The sequence below is a fragment of the Pyxicephalus adspersus genome, chromosome 1, assembly GCF_032062135.1.
Source record: "Pyxicephalus adspersus chromosome 1, UCB_Pads_2.0, whole genome shotgun sequence".
In the NCBI taxonomy this organism is placed as follows: Eukaryota; Metazoa; Chordata; class Amphibia; order Anura; family Pyxicephalidae; genus Pyxicephalus; species Pyxicephalus adspersus.
Genome location: NC_092858.1, coordinates 28349416 through 28368790, shown reverse-complemented (window position 1 = coordinate 28368790; position 19375 = coordinate 28349416). Strand labels below are relative to the sequence as shown.

Sequence of the window (19375 nt, the reverse complement as noted above, 5' to 3'; positions counted from 1 at the left end):
ATCTGATAATGTTAGTATTGTGGAAAAATATGCATAGTGTACCAATTGCTATGTTCTAGTATTGTATGAAAATTTCCTGGCATGTGCCCAGGATGAATGAATTCCTGTGTGCCTTTGGGGGAGTTACATCATCCCGGTGTGCCCAACCAAGATGGTGAAGATCATCCAGAAGTAGAGGAGAAGGAAGATGGCAGCACCCAGCGCTGGAATGAGGATGCATGAAAAGTGAGCCACATGGAATTATTTTTGCTTAAAGGTAAGAAGTGGAGCATTTAACACTACATACTTTTTTTCAGACAATACTTACAGCATCTATAATGACGGAATGTGGCGTCCTTCCAGTAAACGTGTAGCCCAATTTTTTTGCACCTTTCACTAGAGCTCCTTCATCTACAAAAAAGGAGCATTATTCAATTTTACTTATTTATGCTTTGCTGGCACCTCTGGGCCTACAGAATACACAGACCATTTATATCAATCCCTGCATCTAATGAGGACTGCAACTTAATGTCATTACTGTAACAATGGAAGCACATACCCACTCCAGAGATAGAAGGGTAAGGAACCAGTGAACCTACTAGAATACTTTTTCCTTTCTGGGAGATATTATGGTGGGTTATGAACTCTGGATGCAGAAATTTGGCAATTTCTATTTCAAATTTATTTAAACAGTCAAGGTTTCATTGATGTCTATATCCCCAGTGGGAAAATTCACTCTCCCTTTTCATATTTAAGATCAGTGTTGCCAGGGATTTCAGGTTTTAACCAGAACAGATAGGAAAAACCTTCTAATGGGGACCATTCTTCTGGTGGCAACGGTCTATGAAAGAGTGTCCAATTATTTTGAAGATATTTTATATCTTTTTCCTATTTTTATATTTTATATTCCTATTCGCTGCTGTAGCTACAGGACATTGAGGGCATTTTCTTTAATAGGACACAGATAACAAAAATATCTGTCATCCTCTACTCCATCCAAAAAATTTAACATCCTTTCCTTTCATGCTGATGCACATACATAAGTAAATTGGGATATCTTAGCTATAGAAGTGCTAAACTCAGGAACTTCTCTCTGTATCTTCCTGTAACTGTATCACTGCTCGCTATAAGTGACAAACACATACCGGACAAAATTCCATATAATAAACACCAGAGCTTAATCTTATAAGAGAGAGAAGGGTGAAGGCTTTGCCATACTTCTCCAACCTAATACTATTGCAGTATGGCGTCATTCAGACACAGGTATTTCAATACCACATACTAGTATGAAAGATTTCGGACACCACATTTTAGTATAAAGGCCCCATATAATAGTATAATGATACTAGATACTAGTTTCAGGGGGTTGTTTGGACACTGATAGAGTATAGTATAAAGCAGTGGTCGCCAACCAGTGGTCAACGAGAACATTTTGGAGGTCCACAGAAAACTTTGGACATTATTTGCAATTTTTATGTTTTATTAATAATAAAACAAATGTCATATTCTAATAAATTCTTTTATTCTAACTGACAATTTTCGCCTTTTTATTGCACTAAATTCACAAACTGTACTAGAGATGGAAAAAACAAGGGAGACGCAGCGTGACGTCAGTGTAGTCTTAAGTTGTATGAGGCAACCGTTGCCAAGCCGTACGCTTCAGTATTGTTTCCACCATTAGAACAATCAGACTGCTCCGCCAACACCGATTCTCATCCCATTGTTTTATTTTATTTGTTTATTTCTCAGATGCTCTTGTAGGTAAGTACGACCTTAACTGTGAATTTTCTTTAATTGTTATATTTAATGGCATCAAATACTTGAACTTTGAAAACTATAATTTCTTGTTTGGTCTTAGATTCAAATGAAATAAACCCATAATGAGTGAGAAAAAGCAAACCAATATTTTGCATTTCTTTAGTAATACCAAAGATAATGCAACTAATGATAATAGTAACAATAGTAATACTTCACTTAACCGTGACCTGATAAATGAATCAGAGCCTCCACAGTCCTTGTCAGCACCATTAGGTAGATCAATATTTTACAAATGAAATAATCTTTTTAAAAAATTCATATTATTGGTCCACAGGATTTAAAATGATGAATTTAGTGCTCCATGAGGTCAGAAAGGTTGGAGACTGGCGACATCTCATGTTGGACAGTAGTAACTGAACCTGACTATTTGCAAGGGAGTAGTAATCCACCTAACATTTTTCATTCTTAGCATATGATAATATTGGGTTGCTGTTTAGCCCTAAACTTTCTCTTACTCTTAGAGATAACTAACCTGGAGATGAAGCCTGGTAGATGATTTTGTCCCCCTCTTTTTCAGGAACAACCGTGTGACATACAGCAAGAAGGGTTAGGAATTCCTTGATCACCATGGCTGTGGGCTGACATAGAAAGGTTGCAGTTAATTAAAAGCTTTTAGATAAGAAAAACAAATAAAATTCCTTTTAAACTGCCTAAGTTCAAAGATAACTAAAAGACATATGCGTCTATGAACAACTCAAAGGTCTATTACAATGCCCTCTTTTTCCTATGGAGAGGGGTAGAAAAGTAGACAGCGACTGACCATAAAAAATGTATAACAAGTAATAATCTTCCCAACAGAGAGTGCTAAGGTTAGCCTACAGATATATGGGTCACTCTGACCATAGGCAGATTAATTGGGGAAACTTTCCTAAAGGTTTAGTTGTAAAAATATTACAGAAAATCAAACAAGATGTAGAGAACCTGTAATGATGAATTATGTCACTGTTTTTTCTTGTTTAAGATGAGAGGCTCTCAGGTAAACTGCACATATTATTATATTTTTTTTGGATTTCTATGCACATAAATGGTTACTCTTTGCAAAGAGAATTTTCACCACATTCACTAAGCTAAGTAAGTTATCCCCTGCAAAGCGATTATTTCCCATGGAACCTGACTAGCCTAAATGTCTTCTAATGTAATGTTTCCATACAAAACAAGTGTTTGCACTACTATATTGTAATGTAATGCATCATATACATTATGTTTTAGGCTAAAATGAATTATAGGTAGCATTAACTACACAACAATGATCCCTTTGGTATTGTTATGTGTAATTTTGGAACCTGATCTGTAGTAGCATCAGATGTGCTCAAGTTAAATGTCACTTACAAAAATAATTTTGTAGCCTGTAAAAAGTAATAGTACTATATGTCCAAATGTTAGTTTATAAAACTTAGAGGACTACTATACCTAAAACATACCAAATATCAACCATGTGCATGCTCATGTGAAAGAACATTTAACAGCATTTACAAATTTGCAAGTAAGTGTATTTATACCTGTATGGAAACAAATACTGGACAACTAGACCACTTTGCTGTACAGGATATCCCTGCTACAGCTCCCAGGGAAGCCAGTATTTGGAATAAAATATTGCTAAAAAGATCAAATAATGAAAAGAAGAGAAGATAAGAGTTTTTTTTTTTTTTTTGACTTCACACAGTTTACCTAACACAAAAGTGGTAATAAAGAAGAGTCCACATCAAGTGAAGGAAGTGTTGTAATATTTTGGAGGGATACAACAGAGGTGCATTTCACTTTACTAGCTTCTTCAGGGGAAGATGTAATAGGTATTCATATATCCAGTGATGAAACAGTGGTCATGAGAATTGGAGAGCTTTGAGGTGAGCAAAGGTAAACAGTGTATTTGTGATAGACTAGTTAAAGTAAATGGCTTTTGCTACATGCAACGTTGAAGTAGATGCAGCTGGAGAAGGTGTCCCAGGCTCTGGTGTTGAGAACAGCGGTTAGGCAGCTGGAGAAGGAGTCCTTTAGCTGCTTTCCTCACTAGATGAAGAACATTTGCCAAAAACCCTCTATCTTATCTTCTTTTCATTCTTTGATCTTTAAAACATTTGGTGGTCAGCAAATTTAAAATTAGGGCTTTTATCCCATAAATTGCTAAAAAGAAAGTCATTTACTGTATATGCTAAAAATCATTCCTGTATTATACCAAACTCACTTTAAATATTCTCTCCTAAAGTCTCCATAAAAAAATACGTGTTTATTATATTAATAAAGCTGACCTATGCTCAAAATTAACTCAACATTTTGTCTTGCTGAAATAAATTAATTAGGACTAAATAATTACCGTATATACTTAAGTATAATCCGACTTTTTCAGCACCCAAAATGTGCTGAAAAAGTCAGCTATTAGCCCGATTGAGATGCGGGGGCTGCGGAGGAGACTGGTGTCCCTCTGCCTGCAGAGGGAGTCTCTAACGTCACTGGATGGGGCACGGCTTGTGCGGGACCAACACAAGCCATGCCCACATCACAACAGGCCAAGGCTGTGTACATTGTGCTGTGCTTGCTCCCTTTTACTGTGTACAGCAATATCCAGCACAAGGAAGTTAGGAGGCCAGAGACTTCAAACCTGATAGAAGACCTATTGAAGCTGCAATGCTGGAGAGAATCACAGAGCTGTAGAGAATCACTGTGCTTGGCGTTCTCTGGTGATTAGATACCAGAATTACCAGTGTGATGTGTGAGAGGGCATCCTCTAATGGATAAATATCAGGATTGCCAGGTTTTATTCCAGGGGGTCACCATGTAGTGCAGGGGTGCCCAAAACGTTGATCGCAGAGCTCTGCCTTACCACTCCATGCTGTTAAACAGCAGCTGGCTGCTACGTCTATAGGGATGTTGGGGATGTGTTTCTGTTTTAGAAGGCTCCATGTAACTGTGGTAAGTGGGGAGGGAAGTAGAGAGGGTAGTCTGAGGTGAGCAGTGCTGGGCAGTTTCTTGTGCAGCAGTTCTTTTTCTTGTGCAGCACGTCATTCTCCTATGACAGATGAGCTGTAGCTTTCCTGTTACTATAGTCTTGTAGTGCAATGTCTGTGCAATGTTCAATGTCCCATTAGCTCCAGTCACTTCTGTGCCACTATATATATATATATATATGTTTTGCATTTTTATTGTTGGTAGATCATTTTGACTTGGTCATTTAAAAAGTAGCTTGTGAGAAAAGTGTGGACACCCCTGATCTAGTTGTTGGATACTAGGGATTGCCAGTGTGTATTGTGGGAGAGAGCTCTCTGATGGTTGGATACCAGAATTGCCAGTGAATAGTGAGCCCTGCTAGTGATATTAAAATAAAAATAGGTACCTTGCCTTATACTCTGAACAACTTATAGTCAAGTATATACGGTACCAGTAAAATGATTTTTCTAAACTGTGTGGAAAGTCAGAGTTATACAAAGGAAAAGGATAAACATCACTTATTTAAAACCTAAATTTAATTCCCTATCAATATCTCCTATTCATTTAAAACAATACAAATAATATTTATTTTTTACATATGCAAAGTCCTGTTCATAAAAATGATATTAATTAATGTTTAGGAGCACCATTTAATAAAAGAGGATTTCGGAAATGAGAGACGCACCAAATTATCTTGGAGCAGAACTTTCTCAAGGTACACATATAACTTTGTAACTATTTATACATTTATTTTATATTTTGTTTTTCTATTGAATTTTTCTAGATAAACCAGTTTATGAAAACAGCAATATTTATGTACAGTGGTTCTTTAAGAGAAATAAGACGATTGTACATGCTTTAAAGCTGTCAGAACAGCCACTGAATAGTATCACTTTCCTGACAAATGCGATTCACAGACACCTTGCAGTTCCAAACTGAGCAGCTTTAAATCCATTTTATACCCATCCAGTGTAACCTTACATGTCTTGTCAGTGGCGTCACACTAGGAATGTCGCAAATACCATTTAAACAGTGTAAGTGTTACTGAGATAACAGCAACCATTTATTATGGTTTATCATACATCACCCTCCAGTCCCAGATCTGTCAGAAGCCATTATCCAGCCACACGTAATATTTAATTATCATTTCTCTGAAATAACTATTTATAGATGGGATGTTTAAAGAAGCCTTGCGTAACAGACACATGGGGGGAAAGTATATGAAAAGAGAAGTGTTCATATGTTCTACAATAACCAATCGAAAAAAATGAAAATCTTTGTTTCCCTTCGTTCACCTTAAAGAGTCACTTCTTCACTGTTATTCTCAAAGTAACTTCAAAACCTAATGCTTACAAGAAATCTAACCCCCAATAATAATTTAGGATATATATACTGTAAATTTGCATCAAACACCATATTTTCATGGCAATAAATGCTAAAATGGCAATAAAGTGACAAAAATACTATAAAAGCAAGAATGTCATGTGATGAATGCTTGGACACCTACAGTATTAAACCTTGCAAGGTTTTGGTGCTGGAAAACATTAAGGTCTGTTCTCGCTTTCTCTGCTGGAAGCTGATAAATACAAATTACAAAAAGCTAATGACAGATTTATATTATGGCCTGATCCAACTATCTTTTGCATTAAAGATAACACACAAACATGTACATTCTACCATTCAGGTATTGGGAGCAGGGAGTCATCATAGAGATTTACAATATTGATCTATGGGTCTCTATGGGTCATCATAGAGATTTACAATATTGATCAGCTGAGAAACTCCAAAAGAATTCATTTGTTTTAGCCTTTAAAAAGCACCTGAATGTGCTAAAGCTTTTTCAGATGTAACATTTTTTATTGTTTTGATAGCAGAGTTTTGAAACAATGTTCAGTATACCACAGGGTATACGAGTGATTTTTTTTAAACTTTGTTTCTGTATCTGCTTTGAACTTTGAAAATCCTAAAATGCAAATAATTTCTACTGGCAACACATTACATTACAAAAATTAGTTTTTGCTTTATGGCTCAGTGCATTGTCCTAGTTAGTTATGTATATTTCTGCATCCCTTGTACCCCTGTTCTAGTGTTGTACTTGGTTCTGCTGATTATATATTTGCTACTGGCAGGGAAACTTCTGGTAGCTAAAGGAGAGAAGTATAGCCCATTTGTAGGTTTGAGGGATGGAAAACAATGCAGTGCTATATATATATATAGCAGTTACTGTTATCATACCAGGTAGTCGTTGCTTTAATACTTACGCTTTCACCTTCAATGTTTTCACCTTCAATTTAATACTTACGCTTTCACCTTCAATGTTTTGAAACAGTTTAGGGTCATCAAAGTCACACGATTCACTTGTAGAAGGTAATTGGCTGAAAAGAAAAAACAATTTCACTATCTCAGTTTTTTCAATTGTAAACATGAACAGATGATACAATGTTATCTGTAATGTAAGTGATAAACAGGGACCAATGGTTTATGTCAGTATTTGTAGTATTTGGTAAGGTAAAGAGGACTTTAAGGGGGTAACATAAAGGAAACTTGTACTGGGAGAAATAGGGTGTCAGTACTGACATCCTTCTAAAGAGGCTAGTTGCCTGGCTGTCTCTGGTTAATTACACTCCATTTACTTACCAAAATTTACCAAAGGACACCTAAAACTGGCATCAACTGCATGAGCCAAGATAGATCTGGGCACCTGTTATATACATTCTAGATGTCAGAAAGTGGTTAACAGCCCCATCTATCTTCATATATCCCCTATTTTTTTGCTAAAGCACTGACCCGTACTCTATATGCTTGACAGACTGAGTTAATGGAAGCAAGTGCTATGGGTATGAGTTCACCCTTAATGAGTATCCACACAGTACCATCCACTATCGTAGTAATGCATGATGATTCAGCTGATGGTAAATATACCAGTTCAATAAGATTGAAAAAGGCAGGGCATGGAGAAGAAATGAGTAGGTTACCTGGCACCTCTAAATGAAGAAGCTTTACCACAGTTGACAGGTAACTAAGAACATTTACCCTGTGTTGCCCCTATATGACTGACACAGTCGCATTCAGAGAAAAAAAAACAGCAATTTGCAAGAACTGACTGTGTTTGACCTGTTGTACTTTTCAGATTAAACATACCTCAATAAGAAACCAAAGGAAAGTCAACAAATGCAAAGTGGGTAAAATTAAGCCTATAACTGAGACCAGCTCAAACTTTTTACACCAGAGGAATGATTTTCAGGCCTTGGGGAATCCATGATCAAACTAATTTATTGAGGTGCAGTTGGAAAAAGAACTTCTTAAACTAGTGGCTACTTAATGCCTCCCTTAAGTAGTACCTATAAGAACACTATAATAACTCAAAGCCTCCCGGGATACCTATGTCACGCATTCCGGGAGGCTCTTGGGTGCAAAAGGAGCACTTTTGTCAAAAGGGGGGGGGGGGGGGGAGCAGATCTCAGGCATGCGCAGTGAGATTAGCAAGTTTTTTCCCCCAACTACGTCACCCGATCTCGCGCCTGGGTCGGGTGACGTAGTAAGAAGAACCCAGAAGAAGAGGAGAAGATGGCGGCACCTGGAGCACCGGCCTGAAGACAGATACCGGGACAATCAGGACCCGATGAAAGAAACCTCTGGACCGATCAACTGCACTGCGGGATTGAAGGTAAGTGTATTTTTTTTTGTTTTGGCTGTTTTTGAGTTTAGATCCCCTTTAAGGAACCCCTAGCAACCTTCATAAGCACAGTGAAGTTCCATAGAACCCTGGCTGAGAATGGTTGCTCTGATCTATAAGACATACTGCTCCAACTGCTCAATAGCAATTTTCTGACTTCTGTTTTTTGTGCATTTCAAATGCATGTTGAATGCAAGTAATTAAGACCCATGCATATGACCCCTTATACTGTTGTCATAAACAGGATTGCAATCTCTTAATGTTCAATAATACAAAATATTAAACAGCAAAATCAGAGACAAAACATCACTCCAAAGAACTGCACAAACACAATCTACACATTAACGTAGTGTGCTAAAGGTTCTGCTAGAAACACAACTCAGTTCAATGCACTGGCTAGTTTCCTCCACTGAGAATCTTACTGCTTTCTTCTAGAAATCGCTCCATAATGTTAAGAAGTATGTAATTCTCTATAGTCAAAGAAAAAAAAAAGTTTATGATCATTTCTTTTTCAAAACTGGTGGAAATCTTATATATTCACATTGACTTTTCTGCTTTAATCTAAGGATTTCGGAAGGGTCTTTGAGAGAATCTGCACTGCGTCATAAAACAGCTTCTAATGGCAGACAGGATATAAGCGCTGAAGACCTCAGCCAAAATATTAAATCGTTGGATAGGAATTTGACTGAAACTAATTTCTATGCAAAAGCCTTTAAGTAAACTTAAAAAAAAAAGAAAAACACATAATCACTGCATGTCATAGGGGTCTCACTAGATTACTTTTCTCGTGTACATAGAGTAATGTATGTGGTCATATATACATATGGAATAGCGTATACATATGGTGATGAGGAGAAAGCCAGGCAAACATTGACATCTCCGCGCTCAGTGAATTCTCCGGTGGATTAAGGGCCTGCTAAGAAATTCTGCACAGTATAAACCTTTCAGCTTTGAATGAAGAAGGCTTTGGACACAGCTAAATGGAATATTTTCAGCCAGATTTAGCTAAAAATGGGCCCACTGACCGCTAATGAAAGTATGCCAATGTTCAGCGCGAGGAAGCTATGCCAGGAGTGCTTCTGGCCTCGCTGTTAAAGGGCCAGGAAGTCTAAAAATATATACATACAAAATGTTAAATGAATAATAAAGTCTAAATCCATCCTAACTTTTTTATGTTGTGAATAAAGTGGAATGGGCTTAACATTTTCGTCAGGTTTTTATATTTTGTCTAACACCTTATCAGAGAGCTTTCCATCACTTCCCATCCCTCTATAGAAAGTAAACTGTAAAGTGATGGAAATTCTCTCTAGCAGGAAAGCAATACAAAAAACTTCAGTGAAAACTGCTAAGTTGTTCATGAGGTTTTAACTGCTGTATGTCTCTGCTGAGCATTGAGGGATAATACAAATTCACCATAAATTTGAGTAACGGACACTGAGGCCAATTTATTAAACAGGTTAAGAATTTTCACATTTTGTGAAAGTTCAAATAAATTATCCATTCAACCAAAAATCCTATTTTATCTGCACATGAATAGACAATTAATGGAATTTTCGCACACTATAATGTGTGAAGATTCTAACTCTGTTAATTGATATTTGGATGACCTGAAGAGGGAAGAAGATTTACCTTGCAAAATGTTAATTTTCACTTAGCTTAGTGAATGTGGTACTAATTCACTTTACACAGAAAATCCAAACGTGCTAAAAAAACAGGATATTTGCTCATAAATGAGTGCTCAAAGTCAGCAGCTGCACCCCACTCATAAAGTTAAGTGAAAACCTAAGTGAGAATTCACTCTAGGTGAAAAGCATCTACACTTAAAGTTATCAAACACAATGTGTGATCAGTGTTACATTCACTGCTTTATATGTATATTTGTACGTATGTAATTCGCTTTAGTGTAATTTTATTAAGGAATAGCATGGAAGAACTAAAAGAATGAAAAGCAGCTACAATAGAACTGAAAAATGAGCAACCCATTACAAGTGATTTATATGCAAAAATAAAACGTGTTACCACCAGATCTCTCCGTTTTTAGACTGATTGTTTAATGTAAAATACATGGTAAAACATAAAATGTTGCCCTTTCCAATAATTTTGTGGAAAATTAAATCACAGCAGCTTTCTGTACATCCGAGGAACTCCGAGACTGCAGACAGAAAAAGCCAACTACTCTAATAGGACGACTAATGGTGTCCCACAGAGATATGTTTTAGCTGATGTAAATGTATTTTAACAAGCAGTTAAACAGGCTTACCTAACAAAGTGGCCAGTGTGAGGTTTTCAGTATCTGAAGGACAAGTTTGGAAAAGTTATAACAGATGCTAAACTGAAAGCAGGCATTTCTGTTGGTCCCCAAATCCGCAATTTGATGCGTGATGCCTCATTCACAGACAAACTCAACCCACTTGAACTTGCTGCTTGGGATTCATTCGTGCTAGTTACACAAAACTTTCTGGGCAACCAGTGAGCTGAAAACCATGCTGAACTCGTGAACAACATGCTAACAGCATACCATCAACTTGACTGCCGAATGTCACTTAAAATTCATTTCTTACATCCCCATCTGGACTTCTTCCACAAAATTTGGGTAATGTGAATGATGAACAAGGGGAGAGGTTCCACCAGTAAACATTTCTGTTATGTAAACAAGATATCAAGGCCGGTGCAACACCAACATGATGGGCGACTACTGAAGTGTTGAACAAGGACTCGTTTTAGTAATGTGATGGAACTATGAGGAAAAAGTTAGTTATGTAAAGAAATTACATAGTAACTGCGTAACGAGAGAATGTAGCTAATCACGTCTATACGAGTAATTAACTTAAGATCCTGACTTCCTAGGCAGAATCAGACTTCAGATTTGGATTCAGCACACATGGATTAGACCAAGTAGCAGACAATATTTATTTTTTTGTGATACAGTGTAATTTATGGAAGACTGAAGCAATAGTCTGCAGAAAATGCTAATACAATGACCACATTTTTCCAAAGTAAAAAAAAAAAAGAAGGGAAAAAGGGAAACAGCTAAGGAGGACCAATTCTGGCACATAAACCCAACTCACCTAGCAAAAAAGAAGGAATATGTATTTAAACACTTATAGATTTTTTCTTAACATGGACTGTTTACATTCAGCCTAGTCCTGTTCAATGCACGTGCTTGTAAGTAATATAAACAGAGAGAGGCAGAGAGCGTGTTTCACATGTCCTCTGCCAAGTACACCCACAAAAAGTCTCTGTTATGCTGGTTAGACCTCGCCTGGCATTGGATTAAGGAATAAAATAATTGTGTGCGAAGAATAAATAGGAAGATTAAAGCATTTTTGTTATGGAAACATATCAAATAGAAGGGTCTTTAAGTATTTAGTAGAGTGCCTTTGGAAATGAAAGAAACAAGGTTGTCTAATGCTGGGGCTTTTCAATCAGGAATAAGACAATTATAAAGTTCATATAAACGGAGTTACAACAAAAGAGTGCATTGGCCTTGAAGGCTTTCAGGGAAAAGCAAAGACGTTTTTGTTAAATATGAACACCCACTTTGTTAGAAAGTCACCTAGGTGGGATAGAACTGGCTTGTTTAATGGAAACTTAAGACAAGGTAGAAACCCCTCTATATGAGCGTATTATGTTGACTCCTTGCAAAGGTCTTTTTTTCTCTACCATGCGACGTGGCAGATTTGGGACAGGTGGAGATGGGCCCTTAAAACGCCATCTGAGCTACATCAGCATTGGGTTGGCCCTGCATTTGCAATGAAAAAGGGTCAGTTGGATTGGACTCATTTAGTGGTTTTTGTTCTCTGCAAAATAGCCAAAAATAGTCAAATACTTGCTTGGTGAGCACAATGAAGCAGTGTCAGAAGGTGCTAGTGGAGGGGTGGTTTGGGGGTACTATGACGCTTTGGCTTTGTCCAAGGATGGCCCACTTTTACCATGATATTCTGCAACCCTCAAAACTTGATTCTAAAATTATTTCTGAGTTTAATATTATGATTTTTTTTATCTTAAATCTGCCCACCTACTTAAGTATTCTAAAATATTGTTTAAAAACCAACCCAAACAAAATATTACATTTTGTCTATTGCAATGAATCAGGTTTTACTTCTTATCCATCCACCTAATGGCTTTGAACTACAACAGAATAGCTCACTTCTGCTCCTTCTGCTTACAAAAATAGGTTTCCTTACTGGAATGCTCAAGCAATGAGACAATGAAAAGAGATATATTTACCTGAAATCTTCAGAGGAGCGTTCTCTCTCAAATTCTGGAAAGTGTCTTCCAGTTATGTAAAAATAAAAAACAAGGTGAAATAATATGGAAATATATACAGATCATGAATTATTGATCGCTTCACAAATACAATGCCAGTCTGTGTGCATACAGTGGAAAATTACAGCTGCTTCTAGGAGGGGTGTATATAGGGGGTATGGTTTCAATTCTAACCTCAATATACTATCATATTATGCTTCACAATGCTTCACTAGGGGGCTTTCTTGGGTTTTACTTTTTTTTGTTACTTCCCAGACTCTATCCCATAGAAGCCAATGTTTTCAAGCAATGATCTGACAACAAGCCAGGAACAGATGTATGCAATTTGGAATAAATGGCTTTATAAAAATTAGGCTGTATCTCTAAACCAGTATGCTCCGTTGGCTATAGGGGACTAAGGCAATGATCTGGATGGTTGGTTCAGTGGCTTGAACTTATGTCTTGCAGAAATAGGGGCTTAGTTTTGGCCAGGGCACCATCTGCACTTTGGTATGTTCTCCCTGTATTTGTGTGGGTTTCAACCACAGATTCAGATTTCGTTACACATAATAACAGCATACTGGTAGGTTACTTGTCTTCTCCCCAAAACTTGGCCTCAGACTATGATAAGACATATGACCATGGTAAGGATAACATATTGTGAGCCTCTCTTAGGAACAACGAAAAAAGTGCTATGTGATATGTAAATGCTATAAAAATGCATAATATAATAATAAATAACCTTTTTCACAGCTTCACCCACTATATTAAAAAAGAAGCAATCCCTTTAACTTTGGGATCTGTGATTTCATGGGGCATTCTTTTTGTTTTCTACCAGGGACCAAGCACTAGTTCTCACTCAAAGGAAAGGAAGATCATCTTAGACGTCAGAGAAAAAGCCTTATATCTGACATACAAGCAGAATAGGACTGGTGAGAGTTACCCTCTCGGTTTTCTTGTGACCACTGTCATTGGAAGAAAAGTATTAACAGGCAATGCAAATTCAAAGGTTGCTACTACAAAAGAAAGTAAGGGGGTAAATTTCAAAAGAGACACATTTTCTGAAATAAATTCTACTCCTACTTTAGAAAAATAATTGAATCTATTCAGATGTGAATAGTAATCATTAGGACAAGGTGATGGCCCTATTTAGATAGCACAAGATAACAACAAAACCTTTCTGTTTATGTGTGTTCTAACTAAGTTTCCAATTATATATATTGTCTTTTTATAACATATTGATCCATGCTTCTATGAATATAATTTGTTTAGTTATAACTTTGATTTGCACAGTGTGCAGATAAACTTACCCATATGTAACACCACCAATGCTGCATTTCTTGAAGTGCATGACATTGCAGGTTAAAGTTCCAGTTTTGTCTGAAAATAAATACTTGACCTAGAGAGGAAAACATATATTTTTATTATTTCTCTAAAAATAGTCATGAGGGCTCACACACACTTTTCACTACATGCTAGCTAGGTAAAAAATGTTTTATATTTTATATATGAATATTTGCTGAGTTATATATATATATATATATAAATACTCCATTTGACATTTGAATACCAAACTGCAATCTGCAACCAAAATACCACATTCAGGACTGCAATGCAACATATTGGTGTGAAAAGGTTCCACTGAAAGCAATGTATTTTCTATGTCTATCTGTTTTGTCTGTGCTGTAATAAGTAAATAAAAAGTTCAATACAATCACAATGCAGGAGAATGGATTTAAAAAAAATAAAAAATTAAATCACAGTTTACATTGTAGTGATAGATACAACTGATAGATGATGCAGGATTATTATAGCCAATTTGTGGCTACTAGTATGCTACTATAGAAGGCACATTCAACATAATAATATTTTACACGTTGATGTATTTTTATCTAATAGTTTGTTGTATGGTACACATGTTTAGACTTGCTTTCTTCTTCTCTTTAGATTCTTCTGGGTTGTCTTTATTGTAAATTTAAAGCTCACCACGCACATTACAATATGATTGTTAAATGTCCCTTAGATCCACTAACTATACAATGAAATGGTCTGCTTAAAGGGGTGTTAGTTTATTGGATAGGTTGGATGGGTCCTCATATACCATGCATTTGGTTTATTTTAGTGATCTCAGGCTTTTCAATAAAAGTTCTGTTTTATAATGGAGATGAGCTGGTAACTACTTGGACAGTGACACGTGTCATGTGTTTTGTGAATGAAGGAAGCCAACAATACTTTGAAAGTGGGTAGATTAACTACTATTAAGACATGGATAGGCTAAAGGATAGACCTTTTCTACAAAGATTAGTGGACATCTGTTGCATTTTGAAACCATTTTATAAACCATATTACAACAGAGAGGAATTCAGAAAGTAGCAAAATAATACAAAAATAAAACTAATACAAAATAAGACTAGCAATATGATAGAGATCTAAAACATATTACAATACTTTTTTTAAAAAAACAGAGCTAATAAAGGAAAAATCAATAAACTCCTGCAATAAAGCAATTCTGCCAGATGAGGGCAGCACTGTCTCATGCCATACAATCGGTGCTGTAAAGGAGAAGATAGTGAATGTGACACTGTGACTTCTTGTTGATGGAAAACTGTACAGCATACAATACATAAATAAGATTACAGTATTACATGTAGTGTTTTTTAGGATATTATGGTTAAAAGAAAATTTTATATTTTTCTATAACAGTACGAAAAGAAAAAGAAAAATACTCACTGCTGCAGTGCCAGAAACATTTCTCAGCTGTACTGTTTGCCTGGACTACACAGTGGGCCTAATTTATTAAAGCTTTCCAAGACTGGAGAAGATAGACTATCATAAATGAACCTGGGTGATCCATCAAATAATTTTTTTAAAATCATTTGCTAATATTTTGCAAATGTTTTCAATCCTGCACCAAATCTTTGCCAGGTTTGCTGGATCACCCAGGTTCTCCCATGATAGACTATCTGCTCCAGTCTTAAAGAGCTTTAAGAAAGCAGGCCTTATATATCTTTCTAGTTTGCAGCTGTGTATCTTTGAACAGTTTCTGCTCTTTGCACAGCATTAACACTCTACATACAGTTTATTTTTTATTATTTCTGAATTAGAAAAAAAAAAGATAATGTAACATACGAAGCAAAAATGGACCGCTCACCTGTCCCAGCTCTTCATTCAGATTAGATGTTCTGGCCATTGCGGGAGTGTCTGTATCTGCATAGTACATATCTCTATCCTGTAATACAGCATGTACCTTCATCAATTTTTCATGCTGGGATAATCATGACTTAACACATTGAAATGACAATCAAGTATACATTACAAATCCGCTCAGATATAACAGGGGTCTGCTTATAAAGAATAAGCAGACTGAAGAACCTTTGCAACTTCTTGGATTGAGTTTGAACAGGGCTATTTACAGGCTGGCAAACTAAAAGATTGGGCTACATATTCATTCATTAAAGCGTACCTAAACTCAGAAAATTCACTTTACATAAAAGGGTAGACAACCTTTTTATGTAAGGTAAAAATTCTGTTGTTTTTTTTTTGTTTTGTTTTGTTTTTTTAAGTGCAACACCCTTCTTTAAAAAAAAAAAGGTGCACCACCGCCCCCCCAATTCTCGATCGCCTAGGCGATCGAGAATAAATGAGTGCGCAAAGCCTCCCGGGATACCTACATCACGCATCCTGGGAGACTCTTGGGTATTTCTTCTGCGCATGCCCCAGCATCTCAGGCATGTGATGAAGGAGCCTTTTCGTGAAAAGAGGAAAAAAAACTTGCCGATCTCAATGCGCATGCGTGAGATCGGCAAGTTTTTTTTTTCCAACCTACATCACCCGATCTCGTGCCTGGGTTGGGTGACGAAGGAAGAAGAACCCGGAAGAAAAGAAGAAGAGTTGCGCCACCCGGAGTGCCAGCTTGGGGATGAATGCCGGGACAACGCAGGACCCCATGGAAGACACCTCCAGATGAATCAGACTGCCCTGCGGGATTGAAGGTAAGTGTGTTTTTTTGTTTTAGGGCAGTTTTCAGTTTATTTTCTCTTTACAATTTAAAAGAGGGAGATTCACCGTCTCTTTGTCCTACGTAAGAGATTAGTTTAAAACGCACTCGCTGCAGAGAGGTATTTCAGGCTTCAGTTCAAATTTCAGGGCATGCTGCCTGCTTTCATCCACAAAAAAAATAAACTTAAAGCAATCTCCTGGATTTGCCTGGCAGAAGAGCCTCCTGGCTTTCTCTCTAACACTTTTCAGAGTTATTGGTTCCCCAGACCTAAACTTTGGGAGCCCTCAAAGTTTCTCCCAGCATACAGGCTACACACATCCTTGCCACCTGATTTCAGGCTCTAACTTTTTCTTACTTCAAAGACAAGTGAGCTTTAATTATCAATTGCCAGGTGCTCCAGAGCTCAATTTCTGGCCTAGAAATGGTATAGGGTTATTGGCCCACCCATTCCATCCAGGACACTTCAGGCTTGGATCTCAAACAAAGAGCCACATATCTGCAGCAACACAGTTATGCATGGCCCCTTACAAGCCCCTAATGCCTTTTCCAGGTGAAATTGAGGTACAAGATGCCAAATACCCTCTGAATCAGGCATCACATGCTACTTTCTATTACACCAGGAAACCAATGTTACCAAAGATAAAAAGGAATCCAAAATTTCAGAAATACAGAAGAGATCTTCCAGTGGTGACAATAGTCCAGTGCTTTCCCTCACTTTGGAGAAATCACCTCTTACCTCTTACTGACCCATAAAATCTACAGAACAAGATTTGTAGGGAAACTTCCTCAATGGAGAATAGATGGTAACAAAGATCTGACATGTTTTGGGTGTGGATATAAAATTCTTTTCTGTACTCACCCAATTGATGAAAAGTGCCTGAGTGAACTTCACCACCTCCAGAGTCACCAGTAGACTGATGGGGATGAGATTGTTGTACAGGATAATGAATGTCAATAGATTGTATCCAAAATTGTTAGATATAGCCTCTGCAGGAAGAGAAATGTATAATTAGCATTGGGTTCTGTAATACAGTGATGTTAAACAGATCACACAAACTCCTGCAGAAGATTGTTATATTATGGAATACAATAAAATGTGCTTGTTAAGGTCCATACAGGAGTAAGGTTGTGCTTATGGTTACCAGGCTCCTATTTGTAGCCCTAGACATTGGGATGGTGCTGGGAATGGAGTATACAGACTTTTGTTGAAAAAAATAACATATCCAATATTTTTATTGTTACATGCATGACCAACAATACGACTAGAATTAAAATGTCCATACCAGTGTTTCTCAGTCTTTTTGACATGGAGGAACCCACTACTTACTTTCAGTTCTTCAGGGAACCCTTATTATATTTACTAGATTCACAGCTCATAGTGGTGTGGCAGCCAGTAGGACGAATGCCTTTTTCATTACTGGCTAATGGGAAGTACGTCGTTACAGATAGCCAAAAAGATCATTGGTGACAGGTAAACTGGCCTTAAAGGCACACATTGCCCAAGGAACCCCTAGTAACCTCTGGAGGAACCTTGATTGAAAAACACTGCTCTATACTCTACATTATCATTATTCAGTAATTGTATAGCACTGGCATATTATGCAGTGCTGTACAAAGTCCATAGTCATGTCATTAGCTGTCCCTCAAGGGGGCTCACAATCTAATGTCCCTACCCCAGTCATATGTCTTTAATACAGTCAATTTTGTGGGGAAGCCAATTACCCTAACCGCATGATTTTGGAGTGTGGGAGGAAACTGGAGTACTTGGAAGAAACCCACACAAACACAGGGAGAACCTGCAAAATCACTGCAAAGGCTACCATCACCTCTAAGCTACCATGCTACATTGCTCTATTGAGCTTTGGGCTGAGTTTTGTGGCTGCAGTTAGGAGGTGAATTTTGTGATAATCTAAGCCCTGGACATCTAGCTTGCAGAATTTAGAATCAATACCAAGCATTTAGAGTAAAACAAACACATAGGACATGTAAACTATCATGATCAACATGTGCTAGAAAGCTTCCAGCGATACCGTCACAATAACTCACTTTAGACAATACCAGAGAATGCTGACAAAGGCGGAACAAACAATGTTGCATCTCCATATACACAATGGGCTTTGTATGGCCACTGCCTGGGTAGCAAAGATACAGCACAAGGCGTACAGCCCAGTCAGATCTCTTTAGCTGTCATTAAATGGCCATCAAATAATGCAAAACATCACGGTGTCATAAAAAGGCTTTTAGAGCTTTCTCAGTGATTCTGAAACAAAGCAGCACATGATAATGACACTCACCAGTGCTACTAAGATACCAGTTGGTTTCTCCGTATTTTCTATTCCATAACAAGGCCCCGACAGAGCTGACCAGCGCCATGACCAGAAGGATGCAGAACAAAACCAAGATCTGTATGTTGGTCACTTTCTCTACATTGGATCTCTTCAGAGGGGCTTTGGTTGAATTCTTATTAAAAAGCAAAAATCTCAGTTAATATAACTTTAAAAATTGATAATTGTAACTAGTAAAAGGTCTGGTGCCACATCCAATAGCATCAAAGACACAGAAGATACAAGTAACCCTTAACTGTGGAATTTAAGGCACAGATATTTACAAACATTTTCATATAACCATGATTTATTTAAATAATAAAACAATATTACATATACCAACATCACTGGACATACAAGGTCTCATGTATCTTTCAACACATTTCACACGATGTGCTTCTTCAGTAA

The 19375-nt window shown here is 37.2% G+C and overlaps 1 protein-coding gene across 1 annotated transcript in view; it reads right to left on the bottom strand.

Annotated features, from left to right (window-relative positions):
* Positions 1-19375, bottom strand: part of ATP8A2 (ATPase phospholipid transporting 8A2) — a 334998-nt gene that overhangs the window by 256067 nt on the left and 59556 nt on the right. Inside the window, exons 10-17 of the mRNA XM_072400709.1 lie at positions 18938-19103; positions 17503-17630; positions 15795-15872; positions 13954-14042; positions 12626-12670; positions 7022-7094; positions 2270-2375; positions 308-390 (exon numbers count right to left, since the gene is read on the bottom strand). Coding sequence (XP_072256810.1) covers positions 308-390; positions 2270-2375; positions 7022-7094; positions 12626-12670; positions 13954-14042; positions 15795-15872; positions 17503-17630; positions 18938-19103 — 768 coding nt within the window. The remainder of the gene's footprint in view (positions 1-307; positions 391-2269; positions 2376-7021; positions 7095-12625; positions 12671-13953; positions 14043-15794; positions 15873-17502; positions 17631-18937; positions 19104-19375) is intronic.